The sequence below is a fragment of the Xenopus laevis genome, chromosome 2L, assembly GCF_017654675.1.
Source record: "Xenopus laevis strain J_2021 chromosome 2L, Xenopus_laevis_v10.1, whole genome shotgun sequence".
Lineage (NCBI taxonomy): Eukaryota > Metazoa > Chordata > Amphibia > Anura > Pipidae > Xenopus > Xenopus laevis.
The window spans coordinates 15023491-15050924 of NC_054373.1; the positions used below are offsets into that span (position 1 = coordinate 15023491).

At 39.8% G+C, this 27434-nt stretch overlaps 1 protein-coding gene and 1 long non-coding RNA gene across 4 annotated transcripts in view; both read left to right on the top strand.

Annotated features, from left to right (window-relative positions):
• The first annotated feature begins 572 nt into the window (after positions 1 to 572).
• scaf4.L (SR-related CTD associated factor 4 L homeolog) overlaps positions 573 to 27434 on the top strand; it is an 86990-nt gene continuing 60128 nt past the window's right edge. The window contains exons 1-5 of one of the 3 annotated variants that reach the window (XM_018245944.2): positions 573 to 996; positions 22363 to 22446; positions 23226 to 23270; positions 23413 to 23574; positions 25318 to 25453. In XM_018245944.2, coding sequence (XP_018101433.1) covers positions 967 to 996; positions 22363 to 22446; positions 23226 to 23270; positions 23413 to 23574; positions 25318 to 25453 — 457 coding nt within the window. In that variant the 5' untranslated portion in view covers positions 573 to 966. The remainder of the gene's footprint in view (positions 997 to 22362; positions 22447 to 23225; positions 23271 to 23412; positions 23575 to 25317; positions 25454 to 27434) is intronic. The other 2 variants (XM_018245942.2, XM_018245943.2) reach the window with 2 other exon arrangements.
• Positions 8755 to 10006, top strand: LOC121399817. The gene is made up of 2 exons (XR_005965285.1): positions 8755 to 9019; positions 9142 to 10006. It is a non-coding gene; the product is annotated as an uncharacterized LOC121399817 (long non-coding RNA).

The following is a 27434-nucleotide window of genomic DNA, read 5'->3' on the forward strand; positions in this document are numbered from 1 at the left end:
TTCAAGAAATCTCTTAAAACGCACTTCTTTCGAGAAGCCTACCCTCACTCTGCTTAACTACCAAACGCAACACCACATACAGCACCACATTTCTCACCACTTAATTCAATTTTGCCCACTCCCACACCTTGTGTATTACTCCCTTCCCTTTAGAGTGTAAGCTCTTTTGCATAGGGCTTTCCTCACCTTTTGTACCTGTATTGATTGTGATGTATGTAACTCCACATGTTCTATGTATAGAATTCATGTGATTTAGTTGTATAATCACATTTACTTTACAGTGCTACGCAATATGTTGGCGCTATATAAATACATGTTAATAATAGTAAACTGCAAAAGGGGCGGGGCCTTGCAGCAGAAAACCATGAATAAGTGTAATAGGCGCAGTTATAAGGGTGATTTCTAGGGAGGAAGCAGACGGGGGTCCAATATAGACCAATTGCAGCTTAGGCACTAGTTGAAAACAAATTACTCAAATGACTCTAACGTCACAGGTAACCATGTACCACCCTGTCAATAACAAGCACCATCATCTCACTATCATCTCAATTCGGTCTAGCTGGACCAATAGGGGCCAAGAGCCAGTTCCCGCCCGTATTTCCAGGTTAACAGTGCGCATGCCCAGTTTTTCAGTCGAACGGGACGTCCCTAAAGTCACTGGAAGGCGTTGCGAATTCGAAGAGGCGGTGTAAATATTTCCCAGCGTCCTTCGCGCGGCGTCCGCCATCTTGTTCCGGCGAGAAAGGGCTTCCAAGACCCGTCTGTTTCCCCCACTCCGCTTCGTACCGATTAAGGCGGAGGTGCAGCTTCGCTACGGTAGCGGGGAGATTGGTCGTTCCGGTGGGACATGTTGGAGCAGAAAAGAGAGCCGAAGTGGTGTTAAGTTCGTCACGGAATAATCGCCACATTTTGCCTCACAGACACGCAGTCTTCTCCCCGCCCTCTCTGCCTACTCAGCACCGAACCATGGACGCCGTTAACGCCTTTAACCAGGAGGTGAGGTACCAGGGGGGCGGAGGAGGGACAATTGAGGCAGGGCAAGGCCTGATCGTATAGTGATATATCCCAAGGTGCCCCGCGCGGGCAGCCATGTGAGGCCTATAGGGATTTGCACCATTACGGCCTCCAGTACTCGACAGTGGTCACTTACCGACGGCTGTGGCACTTCGTGCCCCCCCAGGGTCTGTTGTAGAGTTGGGCTGGGAAGGCGTTGCCTTGGGGCCCCATGGGGAGAAGTCTATATAAAAGTGAAAGTTCCTATTCAGCCACGTTGGGTGACACCAAATCTCCGTTTTTGTTTAGCAGTTTGAGCCTAATGGTTATTTCTCCCAAAAACTGAATTTTTTTTTTAATATGATGTAAATATTTAATTCTAAATTGATTTCCAGTATGCACGGACTCTCCTTGGCGTTTCCTAATGTAATTGCTATTGGGAGCAGTGTTTATCCCTTTCCTCTGGTTCCGACTTCTGAAACAATGTAGCAAAACCTTCCATGTGTATGAATTCTGATATTGTTTCAAGAACCAGCAGTGCAGAGAATGTAAACAGCCAGACAGATGCTACTTGCAGTTTGCTAATGTAATTGTTATTGAGAGCAGTGTTTATCCCTTTCCTCTGGTTCCGACTTCTGAAACAATGTAGCAAAACCTTCATCCTGTCTGAATTCTGATATCGTTTCAAGAACCAGCAGTGCAGAGAGTATAAACAGCCATTGGGAGCAGGGTTTATCCCTTTCCTCTGGTTCCGACTTCTGAAACAATGTAGCAAAACCTTCATCCTGTCTGAATTCTGATATCGTTTCAAGAATGAAAAAGTATGGTGTTGGGGAGCGCCAACCATCAAACACAGTGTATGGTGAGCAGGGTCAGATAATATCTATATACAAAGAAAATGGCCCACGCAATTGCACCTTCCCATACATAAACTCCGAATTAGATTAGAAGTGTTAAAATTAAAACATAACCTTTAATCAGCATTTCAAATAAATGTCCAAACAGGTTAAGAACCTTAGCTAATTGCTGGAATTAAGTGCCTGAGGCACATTGCATTACAACTAAAGGGTACTACAGATCGGGTGGTGTATTATGAGGGTGAATGGGTTGGAATTGGTGGAATGACCCGTGGGTTAGAATCTTAAGGTAATCGCTTGAATTAAGTGCCCGAAGCACTTTGAATTCCAACCGATACTACCCCTGGTATTTACCAGTACGGTTAGGTAGCCATTTGTTAATTTGGTTTATACTCTCCTTTCTCGCATATAACTCCAGGCCGTAGGCTTTTGTTATTTATCTCCTTTATATGGCCAAATTTTCTCATTATGGAGGGAGCTCTAAATGGATGAAGGGGTTGGTGCTATAAAGGGTACTCTTAAAGTGATTATCGCATGGTGGTTGCAGGAAAGATACCCAATACCCACTGGGATTAACCAATCATTATTGGTTAACCACTCATAATAACCCTCCTTTTACCCAGTCAATCAGCTCCCTGCTTCTAACTGCTTTTTTAATTTTACTGTTTGGACATTTATTTTAAATGCTGATTAAAGGTTATGTTTTAATTTTTACACTTCTAATCTAATTCGGAGTTTATGCATGGAAGGTGCAATTATGTGGGCCGGTTCTTTCATTTTCTTTTTTCTTTGTATATCGTTTCAAGAACCAGCAGTGCAGAGAATGGAAATAGCCAGACAGATGCTACTTGCAGTTTGCTAATGTAATTGTTATTGAGAGCAGTGTTTATCCCTTTCCTCTGGTTCCGACTTCTGAAACAATGTAGCAAAACCTTCATCCTGTCTGAATTCTGATATCGTTTCAAGAACCAGCAGTGCAGAGAGTATAAACAGCCATTGGGAGCAGGGTTTATCCCTTTCCTCTGGTTCCGACTTCTGAAACAATGTAGCAAAACCTTCATCCTGTCTGAATTCTGATATCGTTTCAAGAACCAGCAGTGCAGAGAGTATAAACAGCCATTGGGAGCAGGGTTTATCCCTTTCCTCTGGTTCCGACTTCTGAAACAATGTAGCAAAACCTTCATCCTGTCTGAATTCTGATATCGTTTCAAGAATGAAAAAGTATGGTGTTGGGGAGCGCCAACCATCAAACACAGTGTATGGTGAGCAGGGTCAGATAATATCTATATACAAAGAAAATGGCCCACGCAATTGCACCTTCCCATACATAAACTCCGAATTAGATTAGAAGTGTTAAAATTAAAACATAACCTTTAATCAGCATTTCAAATAAATGTCCAAACAGGTTAAGAACCTTAGCTAATTGCTGGAATTAAGTGCCTGAGGCACATTGCATTACAACTAAAGGGTACTACAGATCGGGTGGTGTATTATGAGGGTGAATGGGTTGGAATTGGTGGAATGACCCGTGGGTTAGAATCTTAAGGTAATCGCTTGAATTAAGTGCCCGAAGCACTTTGAATTCCAACCGATACTACCCCTGGTATTTACCAGTACGGTTAGGTAGCCATTTGTTAATTTGGTTTATACTCTCCTTTCTCGCATATAACTCCAGGCCGTAGGCTTTTGTTATTTATCTCCTTTATATGGCCAAATTTTCTCATTATGGGAGGGAGCTCTAAATGGATGAAGGGGTTGGTGCTATAAAGGGTACTCTTAAAGTGATTATCGCATGGTGGTTGCAGGAAAGATACCAATACCACTGGGATTAACCAATCATTATTGGTTAACCACTCATAATAACCCTCCTTTTACCCAGTCAATCAGCTCCCTGCTTCTAACTGCTTTTTTAATTTTACTGTTTGGACATTTATTTTAAATGCTGATTAAAGGTTATGTTTTAATTTTTACACTTCTAATCTAATTCGGAGTTTATGCATGGGAAGGTGCAATTATGTGGGCCGGTTCTTTCATTTTCTTTTTTCTTTGTATATCGTTTCAAGAACCAGCAGTGCAGAGAATGGAAATAGCCAGACAGATGCTACTTGCAGTTTGCTAATGTAATTGTTATTGAGAGCAGTGTTTATCCCTTTCCTCTGGTTCCGACTTCTGAAACAATGTAGCAAAACCTTCATCCTGTCTGAATTCTGATATCGTTTCAAGAACCAGCAGTGCAGAGAGTATAAACAGCCATTGGGAGCAGGGTTTATCCCTTTCCTCTGGTTCCGACTTCTGAAACAATGTAGCAAAACCTTCATCCTGTCTGAATTCTGATATCGTTTCAAGAACCAGCAGTGCAGAGAGTATAAACAGCCATTGGGAGCAGGGTTTATCCCTTTCCTCTGGTTCCGACTTCTGAAACAATGTAGCAAAACCTTCCATGTGTCTGAATTCTGATATCGTTTCAAGAATGAAAAAGTATGGTGTTGGGGAGCGCCAACCATCAAACACAGTGTATGGTGAGCAGGGTCAGATAATATCTATATACAAAGAAAATGGCCCACGCAATTGCACCTTCCCATACATAAACTCCGAATTAGATTAGAAGTGTTAAAATTAAAACATAACCTTTAATCAGCATTTCAAATAAATGTCCAAACAGGTTAAGAACCTTAGCTAATTGCTGGAATTAAGTGCCTGAGGCACATTGCATTACAACTAAAGGGTACTACAGATCGGGTGGTGTATTATGAGGGTGAATGGGTTGGAATTGGTGGAATGACCCGTGGGTTAGAATCTTAAGGTAATCGCTTGAATTAAGTGCCCGAAGCACTTTGAATTCCAACGATACTACCCTGGTATTTACCAGTACGGTTAGGTAGCCATTTGTTAATTTGGTTTATACTCTCCTTTCTCGCATATAACTCCAGGCCGTAGGCTTTTGTTATTTATCTCCTTTATATGGCCAAATTTTCTCATTATGGGAGGGAGCTCTAAATGGATGAAGGGGTTGGTGCTATAAAGGGTACTCTTAAAGTGATTATCGCATGGTGGTTGCAGGAAAGATACCCAATACCACTGGGATTAACCAATCATTATTGGTTAACCACTCATAATAACCCTCCTTTTACCCAGTCAATCAGCTCCCTGCTTCTAACTGCTTTTTTAATTTTACTGTTTGGACATTTATTTTAAATGCTGATTAAAGGTTATGTTTTAATTTTTACACTTCTAATCTAATTCGGAGTTTATGCATGGGAAGGTGCAATTATGTGGGCCGGTTCTTTCATTTTCTTTTTTCTTTGTATATCGTTTCAAGAACCAGCAGTGCAGAGAATGGAAATAGCCAGACAGATGCTACTTGCAGTTTGCTAATGTAATTGTTATTGAGAGCAGTGTTTATCCCTTTCCTCTGGTTCCGACTTCTGAAACAATGTAGCAAAACCTTCATCCTGTCTGAATTCTGATATCGTTTCAAGAACCAGCAGTGCAGAGAGTATAAACAGCCATTGGGAGCAGGGTTTATCCCTTTCCTCTGGTTCCGACTTCTGAAACAATGTAGCAAAACCTTCATCCTGTCTGAATTCTGATATCGTTTCAAGAACCAGCAGTGCAGAGAGTATAAACAGCCATTGGGAGCAGGGTTTATCCCTTTCCTCTGGTTCCGACTTCTGAAACAATGTAGCAAAACCTTCATCCTGTCTGAATTCTGATATCGTTTCAAGAATGAAAAAGTATGGTGTTGGGGAGCGCCAACCATCAAACACAGTGTATGGTGAGCAGGGTCAGATAATATCTATATACAAAGAAAATGGCCCACGCAATTGCACCTTCCCATACATAAACTCCGAATTAGATTAGAAGTGTTAAAATTAAAACATAACCTTTAATCAGCATTTCAAATAAATGTCCAAACAGGTTAAGAACCTTAGCTAATTGCTGGAATTAAGTGCCTGAGGCACATTGCATTACAACTAAAGGGTACTACAGATCGGGTGGTGTATTATGAGGGTGAATGGGTTGGAATTGGTGGAATGACCCGTGGGTTAGAATCTTAAGGTAATCGCTTGAATTAAGTGCCCGAAGCACTTTGAATTCCAACCGATACTACCCCTGGTATTTACCAGTACGGTTAGGTAGCCATTTGTTAATTTGGTTTATACTCTCCTTTCTCGCATATAACTCCAGGCCGTAGGCTTTTGTTATTTATCTCCTTTATATGGCCAAATTTTCTCATTATGGGAGGGAGCTCTAAATGGATGAAGGGGTTGGTGCTATAAAGGGTACTCTTAAAGTGATTATCGCATGGTGGTTGCAGGAAAGATACCCAATACCCACTGGGATTAACCAATCATTATTGGTTAACCACTCATAATAACCCTCCTTTTACCCAGTCAATCAGCTCCCTGCTTCTAACTGCTTTTTTAATTTTACTGTTTGGACATTTATTTTAAATGCTGATTAAAGGTTATGTTTTAATTTTTACACTTCTAATCTAATTCGGAGTTTATGCATGGGAAGGTGCAATTATGTGGGCCGGTTCTTTCATTTTCTTTTTTCTTTGTATATCGTTTCAAGAACCAGCAGTGCAGAGAATGGAAATAGCCAGACAGATGCTACTTGCAGTTTGCTAATGTAATTGTTATTGAGAGCAGTGTTTATCCCTTTCCTCTGGTTCCGACTTCTGAACAATGTAGCAAAACCTTCATCCTGTCTGAATTCTGATATCGTTTCAAGAACCAGCAGTGCAGAGAGTATAAACAGCCATTGGGAGCAGGGTTTATCCCTTTCCTCTGGTTCCGACTTCTGAAACAATGTAGCAAAACCTTCATCCTGTCTGAATTCTGATATCGTTTCAAGAACCAGCAGTGCAGAGAGTATAAACAGCCATTGGGAGCAGGGTTTATCCCTTTCCTCTGGTTCCGACTTCTGAAACAATGTAGCAAAACCTTCATCCTGTCTGAATTCTGATATCGTTTCAAGAATGAAAAAGTATGGTGTTGGGGAGCGCCAACCATCAAACACAGTGTATGGTGAGCAGGGTCAGATAATATCTATATACAAAGAAAATGGCCCACGCAATTGCACCTTCCCATACATAAACTCCGAATTAGATTAGAAGTGTTAAAATTAAAACATAACCTTTAATCAGCATTTCAAATAAATGTCCAAACAGGTTAAGAACCTTAGCTAATTGCTGGAATTAAGTGCCTGAGGCACATTGCATTACAACTAAAGGGTACTACAGATCGGGTGGTGTATTATGAGGGTGAATGGGTTGGAATTGGTGGAATGACCCGTGGGTTAGAATCTTAAGGTAATCGCTTGAATTAAGTGCCGAAGCACTTTGAATTCCAACCGATACTACCCCTGGTATTTACCAGTACGGTTAGGTAGCCATTTGTTAATTTGGTTTATACTCTCCTTTCTCGCATATAACTCCAGGCCGTAGGCTTTTGTTATTTATCTCCTTTATATGGCCAAATTTTCTCATTATGGGAGGGAGCTCTAAATGGATGAAGGGGTTGGTGCTATAAAGGGTACTCTTAAAGTGATTATCGCATGGTGGTTGCAGGAAAGATACCCAATACCCACTGGGATTAACCAATCATTATTGGTTAACCACTCATAATAACCCTCCTTTTACCCAGTCAATCAGCTCCCTGCTTCTAACTGCTTTTTTTAATTTTACTGTTTGGACATTTATTTTAAATGCTGATTAAAGGTTATGTTTTAATTTTTACACTTCTAATCTAATTCGGAGTTTATGCATGGGAAGGTGCAATTATGTGGGCCGGTTCTTTCATTTTCTTTTTTCTTTGTATATCGTTTCAAGAACCAGCAGTGCAGAGAATGGAAATAGCCAGACAGATGCTACTTGCAGTTTGCTAATGTAATTGTTATTGAGAGCAGTGTTTATCCCTTTCCTCTGGTTCCGACTTCTGAAACAATGTAGCAAAACCTTCATCCTGTCTGAATTCTGATATCGTTTCAAGAACCAGCAGTGCAGAGAGTATAAACAGCCATTGGGAGCAGGGTTTATCCCTTTCCTCTGGTTCCGACTTCTGAAACAATGTAGCAAAACCTTCATCCTGTCTGAATTCTGATATCGTTTCAAGAACCAGCAGTGCAGAGAGTATAAACAGCCATTGGGAGCAGGGTTTATCCTTTCCTCTGGTTCCGACTTCTGAAACAATGTAGCAAAACCTTCCATGTGTCTGAATTCTGATATCGTTTCAAGAATGAAAAAGTATGGTGTTGGGGAGCGCCAACCATCAAACACAGTGTATGGTGAGCAGGGTCAGATAATATCTATATACAAAGAAAATGGCCCACGCAATTGCACCTTCCCATACATAAACTCCGAATTAGATTAGAAGTGTTAAAATTAAAACATAACCTTTAATCAGCATTTCAAATAAATGTCCAAACAGGTTAAGAACCTTAGCTAATTGCTGAATTAAGTGCCTGAGGCACATTGCATTACAACTAAAGGGTACTACAGATCGGGTGGTGTATTATGAGGGTGAATGGGTTGGAATTGGTGGAATGACCCGTGGGTTAGAATCTTAAGGTAATCGCTTGAATTAAGTGCCCGAAGCACTTTGAATTCCAACCGATACTACCCCTGGTATTTACCAGTACGGTTAGGTAGCCATTTGTTAATTTGGTTTATACTCTCCTTTCTCGCATATAACTCCAGGCCGTAGGCTTTTGTTATTTATCTCCTTTATATGGCAAATTTTCTCATTATGGGAGGGAGCTCTAAATGGATGAAGGGGTTGGTGCTATAAAGGGTACTCTTAAAGTGATTATCGCATGGTGGTTGCAGGAAAGATACCCAATACCCACTGGGATTAACCAATCATTATTGGTTAACCACTCATAAAACCCTCCTTTTACCCAGTCAATCAGCTCCCTGCTTCTAACTGCTTTTTTAATTTTACTGTTTGGACATTTATTTTAAATGCTGATTAAAGGTTATGTTTTAATTTTTACACTTCTAATCTAATTCGGAGTTTATGCATGGGAAGGTGCAATTATGTGGGCCGGTTCTTTCATTTTCTTTTTTCTTTGTATATCGTTTCAAGAACCAGCAGTGCAGAGAATGGAAATAGCCAGACAGATGCTACTTGCAGTTTGCTAATGTAATTGTTATTGAGAGCAGTGTTTATCCCTTTCCTCTGGTTCCGACTTCTGAAACAATGTAGCAAAACCTTCATCCTGTCTGAATTCTGATATCGTTTCAAGAACCAGCAGTGCAGAGAGTATAAACAGCCATTGGGAGCAGGTTTATCCCTTTCCTCTGGTTCCGACTTCTGAAACAATGTAGCAAAACCTTCATCCTGTCTGAATTCTGATATCGTTTCAAGAACCAGCAGTGCAGAGAGTATAAACAGCCATTGGGAGCAGGGTTTATCCCTTTCCTCTGGTTCCGACTTCTGAAACAATGTAGCAAAACCTTCCATGTGTCTGAATTCTGATATCGTTTCAAGAATGAAAAAGTATGGTGTTGGGGAGCGCCAACCATCAAACACAGTGTATGGTGAGCAGGGTCAGATAATATCTATATACAAAGAAAATGGCCCACGCAATTGCACCTTCCCATACATAAACTCCGAATTAGATTAGAAGTGTTAAAATTAAAACATAACCTTTAATCAGCATTTCAAATAAATGTCCAAACAGGTTAAGAACCTTAGCTAATTGCTGGAATTAAGTGCCTGAGGCACATTGCATTACAACTAAAGGGTACTACAGATCGGGTGGTGTATTATGAGGGTGAATGGGTTGGAATTGGTGGAATGACCCGTGGGTTAGAATCTTAAGGTAATCGCTTGAATTAAGTGCCCGAAGCACTTTGAATTCCAACCGATACTACCCCTGGTATTTACCAGTACGGTTAGGTAGCCATTTGTTAATTTGGTTTATACTCTCCTTTCTCGCATATAACTCCAGGCCGTAGGCTTTTGTTATTTATCTCCTTTATATGGCCAAATTTTCTCATTATGGGAGGGAGCTCTAAATGGATGAAGGGGTTGGTGCTATAAAGGGTACTCTTAAAGTGATTATCGCATGGTGGTTGCAGGAAAGATACCCAATACCCACTGGGATTAACCAATCATTATTGGTTAACCACTCATAATAACCCTCCTTTTACCCAGTCAATCAGCTCCCTGCTTCTAACTGCTTTTTTAATTTTACTGTTTGGACATTTATTTTAAATGCTGATTAAAGGTTATGTTTTAATTTTTACACTTCTAATCTAATTCGGAGTTTATGCATGGGAAGGTGCAATTATGTGGGCCGGTTCTTTCATTTTCTTTTTTCTTTGTATATCGTTTCAAGAACCAGCAGTGCAGAGAATGGAAATAGCCAGACAGATGCTACTTGCAGTTTGCTAATGTAATTGTTATTGAGAGCAGTGTTTATCCCTTTCCTCTGGTTCTGACTTCTGAAACAATGTAGCAAAAGCTTGCTCCTGTCTGAATTCTGATACAGTTTCAAGAACCAGCAGTGCAGAGAATATAAACAGCCAGATGCTAATTGCAGTTGTACATTATCAATAACTTTAAACCAATGAACATTTTGGAAAATTGTTTAGGATTACATTGTGCTAATTAGGGTTAGGTGATTAGGTATATAAAAAAAATAATGGATTTAATGGATCGCTGGTTGCTGGGTATTCTCAGTATACGTGTCAGTGTTGCCCAAACTGCTGTTGTCCAGCTGTTGCTGAACTGAGTTTATAATTCACCAGCTGGAGGTTTGGATCTTCAGATATTTTTGGGAGAGTTATGGGAACTGTAGTCTAGCAACATCGAGGTCCAGGATGTACATATATCTCCTCTGTTTGGCGTAACATACAGGGAATCAACAGTTGAAGGAATCCTTTAATCTAAATGTGAATGTTTAGATCAGGATGGTAATATATAATTCTTTGCTTACATCTTTGCACCATGGAGAGGTCCTTATCTCAAATGAGAGAGGATGTCTGTGTGTCAAGGGCTCTTGAACAACTTTATAGTTAAAGGGTTTGTTCACATTCCAAAATTTTTTTCAGATTGTTCACCAGAAATAAACTTTTTAATTACACTCCTTTTTTTTTTTTTTTTACTGTTTTTCCAAAATCCAAATTTAAAGTTTAATGTCCCTTTCTCTGGTGTTTGAGTCTGGCAACTCAGTAATTCAGGTGCAGATTCTGAACTGTTACAATTTTGCAACATTTAGTTGATACATTTCTCAGCAGCATCTTTTGAGTATTGGTAACTATTGTATCAATTGTAACAGCCGCCTGTAATGAAACTCAAGGGTTTTGCTCAGCAGGGACAAATATAAGAAATGTATCAATTTACAACAGTTTACAGGGTCGGTGACCCCCACCCTTCCCGAGAGTTGCTTTAGAAGGTGAAAATTACATACTAAACTTCAGCATTAGAAAAACAGTCACGCATTAAAAAAAGAAAGTAATTGGAAGACCTCCTTCTGGTAAACTATCTGAAACTAGCTGAACTGAAAAAAAGTATTGGAAGGTGAACAATGCTATTAACATTGTTGGTTTAAAGATTTTTTTTAAGCTAATTAATTCCTGATTTGTGGTTTTGTTTTTTTAGGTTGCTAAAAAATAAATGTATGCTCCTCTCTTGATAGTTACTGCTATGCATTGCTGGCATTTTGGTGTTTACAACTGTAACCATAAAACTGCACCACAGTTCAGTCTGTCACTTTTTTTTTTGTCAACTTATGGATACAATATAGCCGGCCCCAAATATGGATGGCTGCATATTGTTCCTTCAATCCTGGCAGCCCACTGTACCTCCAGGTATTGTATGTATCGAAATGTGATGGGTGGCGCTATCAATATGCAGAACGTTTTGTGTTTTTTTCAATAAATAATAAAAATAGGATCTGTACACCTTTGTGATGGGGGTTAACCGTACAAAGGGACTTTGAAGTTTTTCCAAAATGTTGATATGATAATGGCTGAATGGTTCAGCACCCACATAACAATGGTGTTTAGTTCCTATTATTGTGGAGATGTGACTGAGCATCAAGGGAGTGGCACCATCGTCCTTTTGCTTATCTTGTAAGGGCCCTGTTGTTGAACTCAACAGCTTCTTAACATGTGATCATCTTTGATTTTTGGTATATAGCACTTACATGTATCTTATGAGGATCCTACTGCATATGTATTAAAGTCTGTACAGGCTGGCAGACCTCCTGGGTCTTTCCAACAGCTGGTCACAGTTATCAACTTGTCTGAGCAGAGTTTAGGTGCCCTGTGGAAAATCTGTCTAAAAAGTCTTTGTGTGTATGCACTCTTACCAGATTTAAGATCACTTCGGGTGCGTAGATCAATTTTCTTCATACAAGTAGATAGAAGGACTCGCACACCATTTTTGTGAATAAAACAGTGTTATTTTATTCTAAGATGCATCTAAGAATAAAATAACACTGGTGTGCGAGTCCTATCTACGTGTGTGTGTGTGTATAGAGAGAGAGAGATTTGCAAAAAATATCTGTCTTGGAAGATCCAATTAGAATCGCATGCAGGAAGAAGATTTCAACGCACACGTGTGTGTACTTGCTTAAATCAGGTAATTTCAAGGGGGTAATCCGCTTGAAAAAGGAACTAAAATGTTCTGAAAGCTTGCTATGATTATATTAGCCAATAAAGGTATCACCTTTATATCACTTTTGTTATTTTTTTTTATTTCAAAAGGGTTGCCCTGTAACATTTTTATTAGGTAACATGGTACAGCAACTTTACCCGCAATTACTTGCTTAAACAAATACCCACATACAAGAATCTTATATTACAGTGTTTTATAACCTCTTAGTTGTGTGATGAAATGTAAAATTGTGGCAGAATTTAACTGAACAAACCGCTGTACTTTGTAACAAAAAACATGACCTGAAATACAATACATTTATTTTCCTGAACTGGCTGTGAGAGCTGAAGAAAGGGAAATGTACAATTTTTGAGTGCTGTTATCCAGAATGTCCAGATTCCCGGTCCACAACTTGCTAAAGGATTTATAAGGCTTCTATATTTTTTTTTAATGAAACCGGATATTGTGGCTTGTTTAAAAGTCCAGGAAATAAAAATAAATTCTCACTTAATGGGATACTGTTGTTTTTTTCCCCTAAATGCATTAGTTAATAGTGCTGCTCCAGCAGAATTCTGCACTGAAATCCATTTCTCAAAAGAGCAAACAGATTTTTTTTAATATTCAATTTTGAAATCTGACCTGGGGCTAGAAATATTGTCCGTTTCCCAGCTGCCCCAGTCATGTGACTTGTGCCTGCACTTTAGGATGGAACTACTTTCTGGCAGGCTATTTCTCCTACTCAATGTAACTGAATCAGTCTCAGGGGGACTTGGCTTTTACTATTGAGTGCTGTTCTTAGATCTACCAGGCAGCTGTTATCTTGTGTTAGGTAGCTGCAATCTGTTACCTTCCCATTGTTCTGTTGTTAGACTGCTGGGGGGGGGGGCAATATTACTCCAGCTTGCAGTACAACAGTAAATAGTGACTGAAGTTTATCAGAGCACAAGTCACATGATTGGGGGCAGCTGAGAAACTGACAATATGTCTAACCCCATGTCAGATTTCAAAACTGAATATAACAATCTGTTTGCTCTTTTGTAAAATTGATTTCACTGCAGAATTCTGCTGGAGCAGCACTATTAACTGATGCGTTTTGAAAAAAAAAACATGTTTTCCCATGACTGTGTCCCTTTAAAGGGGTTGTTCACCTTCCAATACTTTTTTCAGTTCAGTTGGTTTCAGAGTTTGCCAGAAATAAAGACTTTTTCCAATTACTTACAATTTTCTACGTGTGACAGTTTTTCTAATATTGAAGTGTATATCTGATTTTTAACCTTCTAAAGCAGTTTCGGGGGGGGGGGTCGCTGACCATGTAAACAGTTTTAAATTATAGATACATTAAGTTGATTAATTTCCTATGTTTGTTCCTGCCGAGCAGAATCCCTGAGTTTCATTATAGGCAGCTGTTAGAATTGATACAATAGTTGCTAATACTTCAGAGATGCTGCTGAAATAGTTATCATCTAAGGGGATTATTTATCAAAATCTAAACATTTCTGATTAAAATAAAAGTCGGACCAAACTAGAAACCATGATTTAACCTTGTTTATTATTAAAAATGCATGGTTTCACCGCACTGGGGGGGGGGGTACTCGATAAAATCGAGCGAAAACCGGAATTGTACCATTTTTCCAGAGGTTTTTCCTTAAATCATACAATTTTTCTGATTTTTGCCCGAAATAGTTAGCTTTTCGGGCTAATTCCAGAGGAGACCCCAGAAAATAGTATAGGGACCTCTTCCATTGACTTATATACAACCTTGGAAAAGTCTGAGATGGTGGATTTTTGGATTCTGACTTTTTGCAGACTGACTTTTTTTTTCACTGAAAATTCAGATTTTTATAGTAACAAAACAGTTTTTAGCATTCAGACTTTAATAAAAACAGTTTTTCTAATATTGAAGTATAAGTCTAATTTTTCACCTTTCTAAAGCTCCTCTGGGAGGGGTGGTCGCTGACCCTTTAAACTGTTCTAAATTTATACATTTCTTATCTTTGACCCTGCTGAGCAAAGTCCCAGAGTTTCATTAAAGGGCATATAAAGGCAAAAAAATAAAATCCCTTTTTTACTTTCTCCACCTTATTTCCTAGCCATGCAGAACTCAAGCAGCTTTGTTTGTTTCCCTGTTTTGATAATTTATGATGATCCCTAAGCTGCCCAGACCACACTGAGCATGTGCACAGTCTTGGTCTTGCAAAGATGTGTAACAAAGTTACAAGATGACAGCCCCCTGTGGCCAACTTTGAAAGCATAAATTATTTGTTTGATTAGGCTTGTGGTACAGTAAGTTCAAGTTTATTTTTAGTATACAAAATACACCATTTATAGCCTTTCTCTTTTAGACTTTACTTGCACTTTAAAGGCAGCTGTGAGAATTGATACAATAGTTGCTAATAGTCCACAGATGCCGCTAAGAAATGTATCAACTAAATGTTGCAAAATTTTAACTGTTTTAGAGTCCACCTGAATTACTGAGCTGACAGACTGAAACACCAAAGACGGTAACATTAAACTTAGATTTTGGAAAAATGGTAAAAAAATAAAATGTAAAGCAATTGAAAAAAGTCTTATTTCTGGGGAACAATCTGAAAACAATTGAACTGAAAAAAGTGTTTGGAAGGTGAACAACCCCTTACTAAGTCTTCATTTTTAAAATTCTAAATTTGTATGGTGTAAAGTAAACATAACTTTAATTGTTGTTGTTGGTTAGCAGTCACGGTGGGTATCTGCTGATAGTTGAACATCAACTTTTAAAGTTTTGTACTAAGCATTACAAAAAAATCACACTTTACTCAAAATAATCCCCTGCTACTTTTGAATGTTTCCTTTCTATTAAATCGCTTTTGTCTTGTGAGATGCATTCATTCTAAATGTATATTATTGAGTCAGAGCAAGTGTCCCACGAGACGAAGTAGGATCAGTTTTATCTGAAAAGTCCATTGAGATATTTCTGCACTGCTGCTTGGTGAGGCCTCTAGCAGATGGGCACTGTTTGGCTATGCCAAAGTAAGCAATCTGAAATGTGCCCATCTGTCATTACCAGCATCTGCCGTTGGCTTATTCTTTTTAGTTTTTTCTCGTTTTTGTCAATGTGTAGCCTCGACAGCGAGGGAAAGATGTTTGGCCACAGTGGTTCCTTCTCATTTTTGGTCAGAACTTCAGGGATTCCACAGCCCATATACTATATAGAAACCTGAATCTCCTCTGTGGCAGAAAATAACACCATTTACAGAAAAGATAAAAGGATTTCATAACATGTGACACTATCCAGTATGTTAAAGCATATGCTTATTGCTCATTTGTGTTCTCCAGCTGTGTATATGCTGATGTTTATAGGCATCCTGATGAATGCTTTTAGGTGCTGGCAATTCACAACCATGGTGGGCATAGAACCTGGGAATGAAAGCTATGGCACCAGCATTCTGCAATCCATGATTGATTGCAGCAGATTCTGCAACCATTCATGGACTCCAGAAACTCCTCCATCATATTCATTCTAAAATTGTTCCTTATCTTTACCAAGCAAAATCTTGTAAATTAACTTGATTTGACATTGGGGTGCCAGTAAGGTGATAGAAAAAAAAAGCATTTTAAAGGATAACTGCAGTTCTGTAAAAATATATCACATAAAACCGTGCATATATTTAAAAAACTGCCCTTTTAAATGACAATTTATCAACACAATTATCAACACTGAATATATTTGCCCATGGGCAGTTACATATAGCAACTAATCAGTGATTCGTTTTTTAAAGCCCGCTGCAAATAGAACAATGAATGCAGCAATTTGATTGGTTGCTATGGGTTATTGCCCATGGGCAAATCTGCCCAGTGTTGATAAATGACCCCCATTGTGTTGAATATAAAATGCCTACCTACACTAAAGCTGGCCATAGAAGTGCAGATATATCCTTATGTCCAACAAACAATCGTCCGTGGCAATCTCCGACCTATGACTAGCCATTCAGATTAAATAAAGTAGTAAAAAGAACAAATCAGATAATGCTCTGGTCATAAATTGACAGGCAGCAATCGTACGAAAGTTATGTCCGATAAATAGTAGTGACAGTCCTCCACTGATACCATTAGATAGGCAATGCATGCAAAGATGTTCTCGTTAGCCGTCAAATCTTCTAAGCTGTCTGGTTGACTTAACGACCAATAGCCATGTCGCGAAAAAAGTTCAGGACAATCCACACATGGTCCAAAAACCATACTAAAGGAAGATTTTGTACGACTTTATCTTTGCGTCTATGGCCAGCTTATTTATCATGCTGTGTAAAAAGTGGAGTTAAGCATTCCCAGTGATGTTGCCCAAAGTAGAGTCCTGCAGCAGGTCGGGTACCCGCAAAAAAAGCCTGCGGAATAAGGGGAGGATTTTCAGCTTTGAGTTGCGGATCTCATCTAAATTTCTTATGTAATATTGTCTATATTACTCCTGTTAAAGTTTTACAAAGCATGTTTCTGTCCATGCCCACTTTTGATGGTGGTCGGTGAGTTGCGGGTCGGGTTGCTGATAATGCAGTTGCGAGTCCGGGTCGGATATCTGATCAAAGTGGGTAAATATGCGCGTTGCGGTTCGGGTCGCGGGCTGCCGGGTCGGGTCTAAGAAATTGGTTCTGCGCAGGACTCTAGCCCAAAGCAACCAATCAGCAATTCAATTTCAACAGAAATCAATGGCAAATATCTGATTGGTTGCTGTAGGCAACAACACTGGTGATGTTCTCCAATCTTTACACAGCATGATAAATAGGCCCCTAAGTAATGAAGTGCTCTTTATTCATCCTAATTTCCATCAGTTATCTTATATCACTTTCAGCTATTCTAAAATATTGCCGATTAGTTCTATAGCAGTTTCCCATTCCCTCAGTAGTGCACTGAAACCAAGACCATAGGTTCTGCAGAGTACATAGTCTGGCACATACCCCGAACTGGTAATTTTTAGAGTAGCCTGGTTACCCTTCACTCATGCGCAGACATAGATTAATAGGGTGATGCAAATGCAACTACAGCTTTATGTTAGTAGCTTCTACAACAATGTTAACGATCAGCTTATCATACAGGTTTGGTGCATCAAATTATCTTGCTCTGAACGATTTTCTGGTTCCAGTAATTGGATAAGTCATATAATTAATTAACAATAATGATGTATATAGTCCACTCTAAAGATGGCCATACATGTAGAGATCTGTGACTTCGCCAAACGAGCAGATCTCTCCCTGATATGCCCACCCTAGGACCCAATGATCAGATCATAACATTGAGGTTACGGGCAGTCGGATTGAGGACCGCATCAACAAGCCAATGCAGTCCTCTATCCAACGGGATTTTTAAAGCATGGCTCATCGATATCTGGCCAAATTCCTTTCCGTCTTACTGTGTGCCATGAGCCTTAAGGTCCCTATAGACGCAAAGATTTTTCTTTGATGAACGACTGATTTCACCGCAATCCAACCAATCCGTCAAATAATAGTGATGTTAGTGGAAATCGAACAATTGTGCATCTAACAATTTTTTGTCCGACATCGGTCAGAAAATTGATTGGCCAGGTTAGAAAATTTTCATCGGTCACAGTCAAATCTATCTATTGTCCAATTCTTTGCAGGGCCAAGCAGGCAGCTCCCCTCGGTTTTCCTGCCTTTAACTAGACATCATCGCTTGAAATGGTCTTTTTAGTCGATGGACAAATCATACATTTAAAGGAGAAGGAAAGTCAAAACAGAAATAGCCTTCTAAACGAAGTCTTGTGGACATAGAAATCACTGACCGTTTTTAAAGATTCCTCTGTGGTCTCATGTAGAAGCAGCTAAGTTGTTTGAACACTGCAGGCTGTGAGTTGGGTGACGTCACTTTTTTTTCAGGCTCTTGCTCCCTGCTGCCCGAGGCAGCCTTGAAGCGCATTGGGCATAATTCAGTTGTTATGCGCATGTACTGGGGAGCTGTCATTTGCATATGCATTTGTATGGGGTCTATCACTGGGATTTATATCTTGGTTTCCTAGATTTTACTTTGCTAAATCAGCCCTCTCCCTTGCCAAGCGCCAAATTTTATTTGCAAAATTCCTTTTATTTTGAGCATCCCTGCAAAGTTTCTAGCCTGCTGCCGCATGTGTGTACTGGCACGCTCATGGGAGGGGCTGTGCTGGAGGAGCAGAAGGGACCGGGACAAAACAACACTCCTAGGAAGGGGAAGCGGCTGCTCGATTGAAGAAGGTGGGGGCCAGAGAGTTTCAACAAGCTGCAAGATGCCGTTCTGTGTGATTAGACACAAACAGCTAGTATTCTGGAGAAGGAGGGGTTGGGGGGAAAGAGTTAAAAGCCGTCTGGAGAGCAGGCTGAAGGGGCCGGGAACAACTGGCTGCTGTGTAACAGAAGCAGCACGGGAAGGGAGTGAAATGCGTGCATGCGCAGTAAGGTGAAGAAGACTAGGAAGCCTACGCTACCTTACCAATATGGCTCCTGTGTGTCTGATTATGCAAGCAGAAGAAGCAGATGGATTATACACGATAGGATTAATATATGTGAGTTACAAACATAGCGATTTGGTAGGTCTTGGGGAGTAGATTACAGGGAAATGGGTATTAATTTTTGCCTTTCCTTCTCCTTTAAATGATCGTTTCAAGATAAGCTTGGTCTAACGATAACGAAAAGATCTTTTAAAAAATCTTTACATCTATGGCCAGCTTTAGAGCTGAGCAAGTTGACTATTAATTGCTCCATGTGTACAGGGCCTCCCTTCCTGCCAGGACTGCTGTATATGAGCATTTTAGATAAAGTGTAATTAATCCTGTGTATCATGTTATACTAAGACTGTTGCCCATATCCTTAAAGAAACAGGTCGGTGTAAAAATAAAAACTGGGTACATAGGCTGTGCAAAATAAAATGTTTCTAATATAGTTAGTTAGCCAAAAATGTAATGTATAAAGACTGGAGTGACTGAATTTCTAACAGAACACTACTTTAAGGGGGGCCATATGGGACCTAACTGTCCAGTGAGTTTGCAATTGATCCTCCGCATTCGGCTTAGATTCAAAAGCAACAGTTATGACCCATGTGGCCCCCTCAAGTCACTGATTGGTTACTGCCTGGTAACCAATCTGTGGAAACCAAGAGAGCTGAAAAACAGGAAGTAGTTTTCTGGCTATTATGTTACACATCAAGTCATCCAGCCTTTATACATTACATGTTTGGCTGACTATATTAAAAACATTGTTATTTTGCACAGCCTGTCTATTTACACAGTTTTTATTTTTACAATGAACAATTCCTTTAATGTATAGTCAGCATTCCCGCCATAAAGCTCTACAGGACTGCTTTTACAGAAAATAACCTGAGACTGTAAAATGAGTATCGGGTAGAAAAGCTTTCATAGCCAATTTTTATGATAGATTGGGTTACAATTGGCAAATTAAACAAATATGCCCTGTGGAAGAGGACCCAAGGAAATGTGTGAAAAGGTGTGATTTGCCTTTCATTTCTCCCCAATAGGAGATGAAAGCTGCAAGGGAGATGTTACTAAACAGGGAATGGTTTCTCTGTTTACAAATTGAACATACAGGAGTATTTCAGACATCTATGGGGCGGCCAAGTGTCAGGGGCGAAGCTTTGTGCGACCACTGCAGAAGAAGATTTATTATATGTCTCCTGGCAGGCAATACACTCTCATGACTTCATTTATACTTGGCTGTACATCATGTGTTCAGTTCCCAGAGTAGGAGCCACAATATGATTTGGTCACTGATACTTGAGGACAACTTTTGCCTGCTTGTGCCAGTTCTGTAGTGATTCCTGCATCACAACAGAACTGTCTGATATGACATAAATAGATCTTAAAACAAGCTTTGTATCACCCTAAAATCTTGTGTATGTGCCAGAATAGGGTACCTGGTGCACATGCATGGGATACAATTAACAGAGAATAATTAAGAAAAATGAAAAAAGTCCTTTAAAATCACTTTCAATTGGCTATCTTCCCACAGTCTCTCAGCTGCGCAAAAAAAGTATCCAAAAATGTATATGCAGATCAGCGTCTACGGCAACAAAGAAAGAAACAGAAAAAAATAGCGCAATATGTTTCAATATCACACCAACACCCAGTGTCCAGGGTTTTTTTTTTTTTGGTGTATTTCCCCTTTAAATTTCCACTGTTATTGGTGACACGCAAAGTTTCTCCAATTTTTCCACCACCATTTGGCTGGATTGCCTACTTACAAACCTTAGGTATAGTATATGGCTCGAAAATTAATTTATAACCAGTATGGATGTTTTCATTTAAAAAAAAAAAAAAAAAAAAAAAAATTGGGTTTCATGTTTAAGTTGTGAAGGACTTTTATTATACACCTTTTTGTGTCCTGATGACAGGTCACATTTAAGTAACTGGATTACTGACCAGCACAATTTAGAAATTAATAAAATAAAACATAAAATGTGGGTCGGTAGGCCTTTCATTTTAATGCCAGCAGCGTCCGATTATACATTTATTTTACATTTAAAGACATATTTATTTAGAATAAAAGCTAGTTCTGTAATGCTTTGGTGGGGCACTTGAAAGGCAAGGTTACCTGGTTTGGTGTCCTCTAGATTCCATAAGACAATACCCTTAAACCTGTAATAAAGTGGGGCTAATTATACAACGGCTATATACCTTTTCTGAGCACAGCACACTTAAAATGCATTGTGAATGTTTGTTTTGCAAGGCAGATACAGCAGCTGTAAATTCCTATTTATAGCAGTATGTTCACTAGTGAGTGTCATTGGTTTCACAATTCTTAATGTGGCAAGTTAGTAAAATGCTTTTAAATTTTACATTTCCCCAAAGGTGCCCAGCTGACGCCGGCTTTTGATTTTTACTCACTTTAGTAGCACATTGTCACATGAATGGGCTTAAAACAATGTCTTCCCTTATTAGAATCTGTTTGCCATTTTGTAAATACCAGGCTGCACAATAATATTGGCACATCGCTAAATCAGGCAAGGAGCATCTGGTGACTTGGCCAAAATATCTGCTTGTTTTATCTGTGTGTGCCATATCTGCTATGTGTATGGCCACTTTAAAGAAGAACTAAAGATTAACTAAAGAAGTAGCTACAGATGATGTACATGATGTTTTGGGCTTCTGTACTAGCCCAAGGCAACGACAGCCCTATTAGATGCCCCAGTAGCTCCCCATCTTCTTTTCTGCTGATTCACTGCACCTGGTCGGTGCTGCTGTCACTTACTGAGCTTAGGGACCCACTCACTATATACAGTACACATAGAATAGAAATGTCACAATATGAGGCTGATTAGTAATTAATACAGATAATTACTACATGGCAGCAGAGAAACCAGTGCAACTAGCATCAGAATTTAATAATCACCCCTGTAGCATCAGCTTATATTACAGACCGACCTCATTTTCCGCTGGACAATTAGTGACGAGCCCTAAGCTTAGCTTCTCAACAGCTGCTCAGAGCCCACTGAGCATGTGAGTGTCACAGACACTTTCCAAGATGGTGACCCCCTGTGACAAGTTTGAAGACCTGGATCATTGCTGCTATTGACAAGCTGAAACTTTAGGCTGGTGCAATAAGTTCCGTATATAAAATATGGCATTTTTAGTCCTATTCATTTTTAGGGTTTAGTTCTCCTTTAAGGTGGCATTTTGTAGGCCAGTTGTTGACATCTAGGATAAATGTCCAAGCAGACCTTACAAAATACAGTGCATAAAGGAACTTTAACCCATCACATCTGAAAAAACTACAGGGTTAAATGCACACTACTCCAAATTCAAGGGAATTCTACCAAAGAAATGCTCAACTGTTAAATGCAAGTTCTTCATTTTCACTAACTAAACACTGTAATGCCCTCCAGCTGCTCGCCTATTTTATGAAGTAAAATAATTACTTTTTTGTTTCCAGCTGTTCGCACTCATGGATATGAAACCTCCGATCTCTCGTGCAAAGATGATTCTAATTACTAAATCTGCTATTAAAGCAATAAAGGTACAATTATAAAATCTAATTTATATTTGACTGTATGATATTTTTAGGTGTCTGCTAAAACAAAATATACAAATATATATTCCATTATTGTCCATATTGTTAAACCATTGTATATAATTTCCAAAAGTCCTTGCTATGCTTAAATTTTTTTATATTTATATAAAAAAATTATATTTTACTTGTATATAAAATGTGGCTAAATTTGTTCAAATACATATATTGTAGCTATTAAAGGAGAAGGAAAGCTACGGAGGCATTTTATTGCCAATAGATTAGCTGCAATAGTGCAAGCTAGAATGCTATATTTATTCTGTAGAATGTTTTACCATACCTGAGTAATAAGCTCTAGAAACTCTCTGTTTGTTTAGAATAGGAGCTACAGTATTAACATGGTGTGACATCACTTCCTGCCTGAGTCTCTCCCTGCTCTGGGCTCAGATTACAGTAGAGAAGGGAGGGAGGTGGGGAAGAGGAGCAAACTGAGCATGCTCTTGCCCAGGGCAATGAGGTTTAAGTTGAAGGCAGGAAGTCTGATACAGAAGCCCATGTGTACACAATAGAAGGAAAGAAATGCAGTGTTTCTTTTGACAGGGGACTCAGAGCAACATTACTTTGGGGGTTTACTGGTATATTTAGATGGACCTTTCTGATAAGGCTTACTTAGTTTTAACCTTTCCTTCTCCTTTAAGGTAAGATGAACTTAGCAGACCTGTCTTTTTGAAATCTGGAGAGGGTTGGCACAAAAGGAATTAACTCAAATTTTTTACCTTGTTTTTCAGCTCTATAAACATGTAGTTCAGATTGTGGAAAAGTTCATCAAAAAGGTAAATTTCCATGTTTTACTAGTTTCTTTAAGATTAAAATAACGTTTTCAACCAATATAATGGTATGTTCTATTTTGAGGCTAAAAATTGTATTAACTTTTTCTGAAGTATAGTCTAAGGCATTTTTTTCCCCCCATAATAGTGTAGACCTGAATACAAGGTCCCTGGGCTTTATGTCATTGATTCCATTGTTCGTCAGTCTCGCCATCAGTTTGGAATTGACAAGGATGTTTTTGGACCGAGATTCACAAAGAATTTAACAGCAACTTTCCACTGTTTGTATACATGTCCTTCAGAAGATAAGGTAATTTATGGTGTTAAAAAGAATTTTATATGAATTTACATACCACTTCACCATCTGTTCTTTATTGGTTCTAAATGACTGCATGAGTGTTAATTGCCAAAAATAGCTTAAGTCTTAACACTAATATTTGTTTGAATACACTCTTTGAAAGATAACATGAATTAATATTGACCAAATTAATTCCACCACTGGCTTTATTAAAAATAATCTAGATCAGGGGTGTCCAGACTTTGTTACACTGGGATCTACTGTCAACACCTGGCCCCCATCAGATCATCCTTGATAACGTGAGGGAACTTTTTTGGACCACGCCCATTTTTGTGGTCACACCCCCAATTACCATGTTAATTTTACAAAATTGTGCAGGTTATGAAAGTTTGAATGCACTCCCTTTCCCTTCAGAGCTTGCTGCTCTCAGCCCTCCCTGCTCTGTGCCCACCCTCCCTTTCCCTCTGTGCTTGCTGCTCTCAGCCCTCCCTTCTCCTCGGTGTCTGTGCTCGCAGCCCGTCCGAGTCCTCCCCCTCTGTTCGTAGCCGCCCCCCTCCCTGCCGAGTCCTTCTTTGCAGAGTCAAGTCCTTCCCTGCCGAGTCCTTCCTCTCTGTTTGTAGCCCGACCCCTCCCTGCCGAGTCCTTCCCCCCCCTCTTTGCTCGCAGCCCGCATACCCTCCCGAGTCCTTCCCCTCTGGTCGCAGAACACCCTCCCTCCTGAGTTCTTCGCAGCCTGTCCAAGTCCTTCCCCTATGCTCACAGGACGCCCTCCCACCCGAGTTCTTCCCCTCTGCTCGCAGCCCTCCCTCCTGTGTCCTTCCCAGCCAGCCCTCTCTCGCTCCGACGCCTGGCCCCAGGTCACGGTCTACCAGGAACGTGACGGGATTTACTGGTAGACCGTGGTCAACGTCCTGGGCACCCCTGATCTAGATTATCTGTATCTATATATCACCATTTCCAGGAGCAGCAGTTAGGCAGTGTCACAATCTGGCATAGACATACCAAAAGAGAAACGCTGATCTGCTCCTGTCCACCCCATCGTAAGTATGAACGGACACTGGATCAGCCTGTCCAAGAGCACACACACTCACATGCCCATTTCGCCAGAATGCATTGATATTCTGTTAACTGTAGTGATGGGCAAATCTGACCCGTTTTGTCTCGCCAAAAATTTGCAAAATGCATTTATGTATGGGCAACAATTTTTTTTCACCCATTGGAGTCTATGGGCTTAGTTTTTGCTGCAAAACTTAGGGAAAATTTTCGCTCAATAGTTAACAGGTGTAAATTGCCATTTTAAAACTGTGCTCACGATCAGCCGATAATTGGAAAATATGAGCTGTTCAGGTGGGCTTATGTAAAAAAAAGGTGCATATATAAACACAGGTTTACCTGATTCTGCAGGTAGGTAGGGAACCATGATCATTTGTCTGTGTGTTCGCTGGGACCTGTTTCCCAACCCCCATTAAAACTCACAGTGCAATTCAACTCCTCCCTCACCTTGTTGCATTGTGATGGGATAGATACTAGGACTTGTGGTCCCTCTGATTTCCAGAGAATCATTGTACCACGCACTATGGAAAGCAGAGAGAAAATCATCGAATTCTATCTACTAGAATTCACTATTCAGATAGTGTTTGCGCAACATTTTTGCAAAAGCTTGGCTGAATAAGCATGTTAAAAAGGCAACCCTAAGTGATTTTGACTTTCTTACTCCTTTACATAATGTATTCATAATTTACATTTTTTCTGTAGAGTAAGATTGTCAGAGTATTAAACCTGTGGCAAAAGAATGGAGTTTTTAGAATTGAGATCATCCAGCCCTTACTGGATATGGCAGCAGGTGCGGCAGCGGTGGATGTAATGACTGACAACTCTATGATGGAAGAAGGTAAAACATATGTAGATGCAGCGTTAATCAGTCCAACAGAATGTTTGTGGCAGGCCGGACATCGATTTAAAATGCTAGTTCACCTTTAATTTACTTTAAGTATGACACAGACTGTAATATTCAGAGACCATTTGCAGTCTGTCTTTATTTTTATTTGAGCAACCATGCAATGATGTAGTAAACTGGAAGAGGAGAGCTCTGAATAGAAAGAAAAGGAGTAACTAAAATTGAAGCCTCACAAAGCAAAAGATTTTTTGACAACTGGGGGTCAGTGAAGCTGTTTGCAAAACAGACAGAAGGGGAAGGCAAATTATAGAAAAACTAGAATATATGAATCTGTTGCAAAGCATACTAAAAGCTTAAAGGTGAACTACCCTTTTTACATCAGCAAATGTGCATTAGAAAGATTAAAGACATGTAAAGCTTATATTTTCCTACCATATATATTAGTTGGGCATATCTTCCCACGCCCAAACCACATCATTTGTACTGCATATATACCGACCATTTGCAAGCACCACCACAGTTAACTTACAAGTACAGGTATGGGATCCGTTATCCGGAAACCCGTTATCCCGAAAACTCTGAATTACGGAAAGGCTGTCTCCCATAGACAACATTTTATCCCTTCCAAATTTTAAATACATTCCCTTTTTTTCTGTAATAACAAAATATTAGCTTGTACTTTATCCAAACTAAGATCTAATCCTTACTGGAAGCATAACCAGCCTATTGGTTTTATTTAATGTTTACATGATTTTCTAGTAGACTTGAGGTATGAAGATTCAAATTACGGAAAGATCCGTTTTTCGGAAAGCCCCAGGCCCCGAGCTTTCTGGAAAACAGGTCCCTTACCTGTAGCAGCTTTCAACTAGCAGCCATTTTCCCTCTGACACATCAGTGAATTTTACATGATCTAAACATGTTTGCAAAGACCTATATTTAGTGTACATTTCATGCAATGAAGAATGCAGGCTTACACCGGCAGAACTTGTTTTGATTAAAAAGTCTTGCATGGATTGTATTGGTTAAGCTGAGCTCAGGAGAGGAGGTTAGGAAAACATGCCAATGCCATCTCTTCATTGGTGGGTAGACTGTAGTTTGCATGTTGTGTAATCTGAGCTAAGAAGGTTCTCTGCCTTAGTTTAGAAACAGACCAGGGTAATTCCTGAGGGAGGGTCCGAGTTGGTTAGAAGAGGAGAAGGAATCCTAAGTTATTAAGTGGGTGCTGCAACCTTATTCCTAACCTTTGAACAACCAGAGTGGCAGGTGTTTAAAGATTTCTAAGAAGCTGTTCATTGAATTTTTGTGTCCTTATAAAGGAGAAGGAACATCTCTAAACAGCATTGTATACAAATCTCAGTCTTGATATAGTCTGTAACATATTCCCCCAGCTCAGCTTCCTGTTGCTTAGTTTGCCTATGAAATAGCAAAGTTGCATCCTACAACTCAGTACCTGTTATAATGCAATACTGCTTCCCTTTCTCCCCTAAGGGTAGGACTACTGCGCACGCTACGACAAAACGCATGCAACAGGAATAAGGTGGGGGATAGAAATGTCGGGTGAAGTCTCAGCATTTATCCGACGTGACACGGATCAACGAGGCAACTTCATCCGACTTTTCTAGCTCTTACCTCATTTCCATCGCATGCCTTTTTGTCGAAGCGTGTCAGATCGCGCCGAAAATGTCTGTGTAGTCCTACCCTATGGGTGAAGACACACTGAGCTACTAAACTTTAATTTTGTAGGCAATTATGATTAATATATGGTGTTGCCTTTACATGGTGCTAAAAATTATCTTTAGAAATCGCCCCTTTATTGGAGCTCGCTATACATGTTCACTGGTCCCTGTCCGTGTTTCAAATGATGAGTGGGTGTGTCCTAACAGTCCCTGCCAGAAGCACAGTAGGAGGGGACAGCCAATCACAGCCCTGCAGTCACACAAGCAAAGACAGGCTTCAGTTCCCTGTCCGGTCCTGC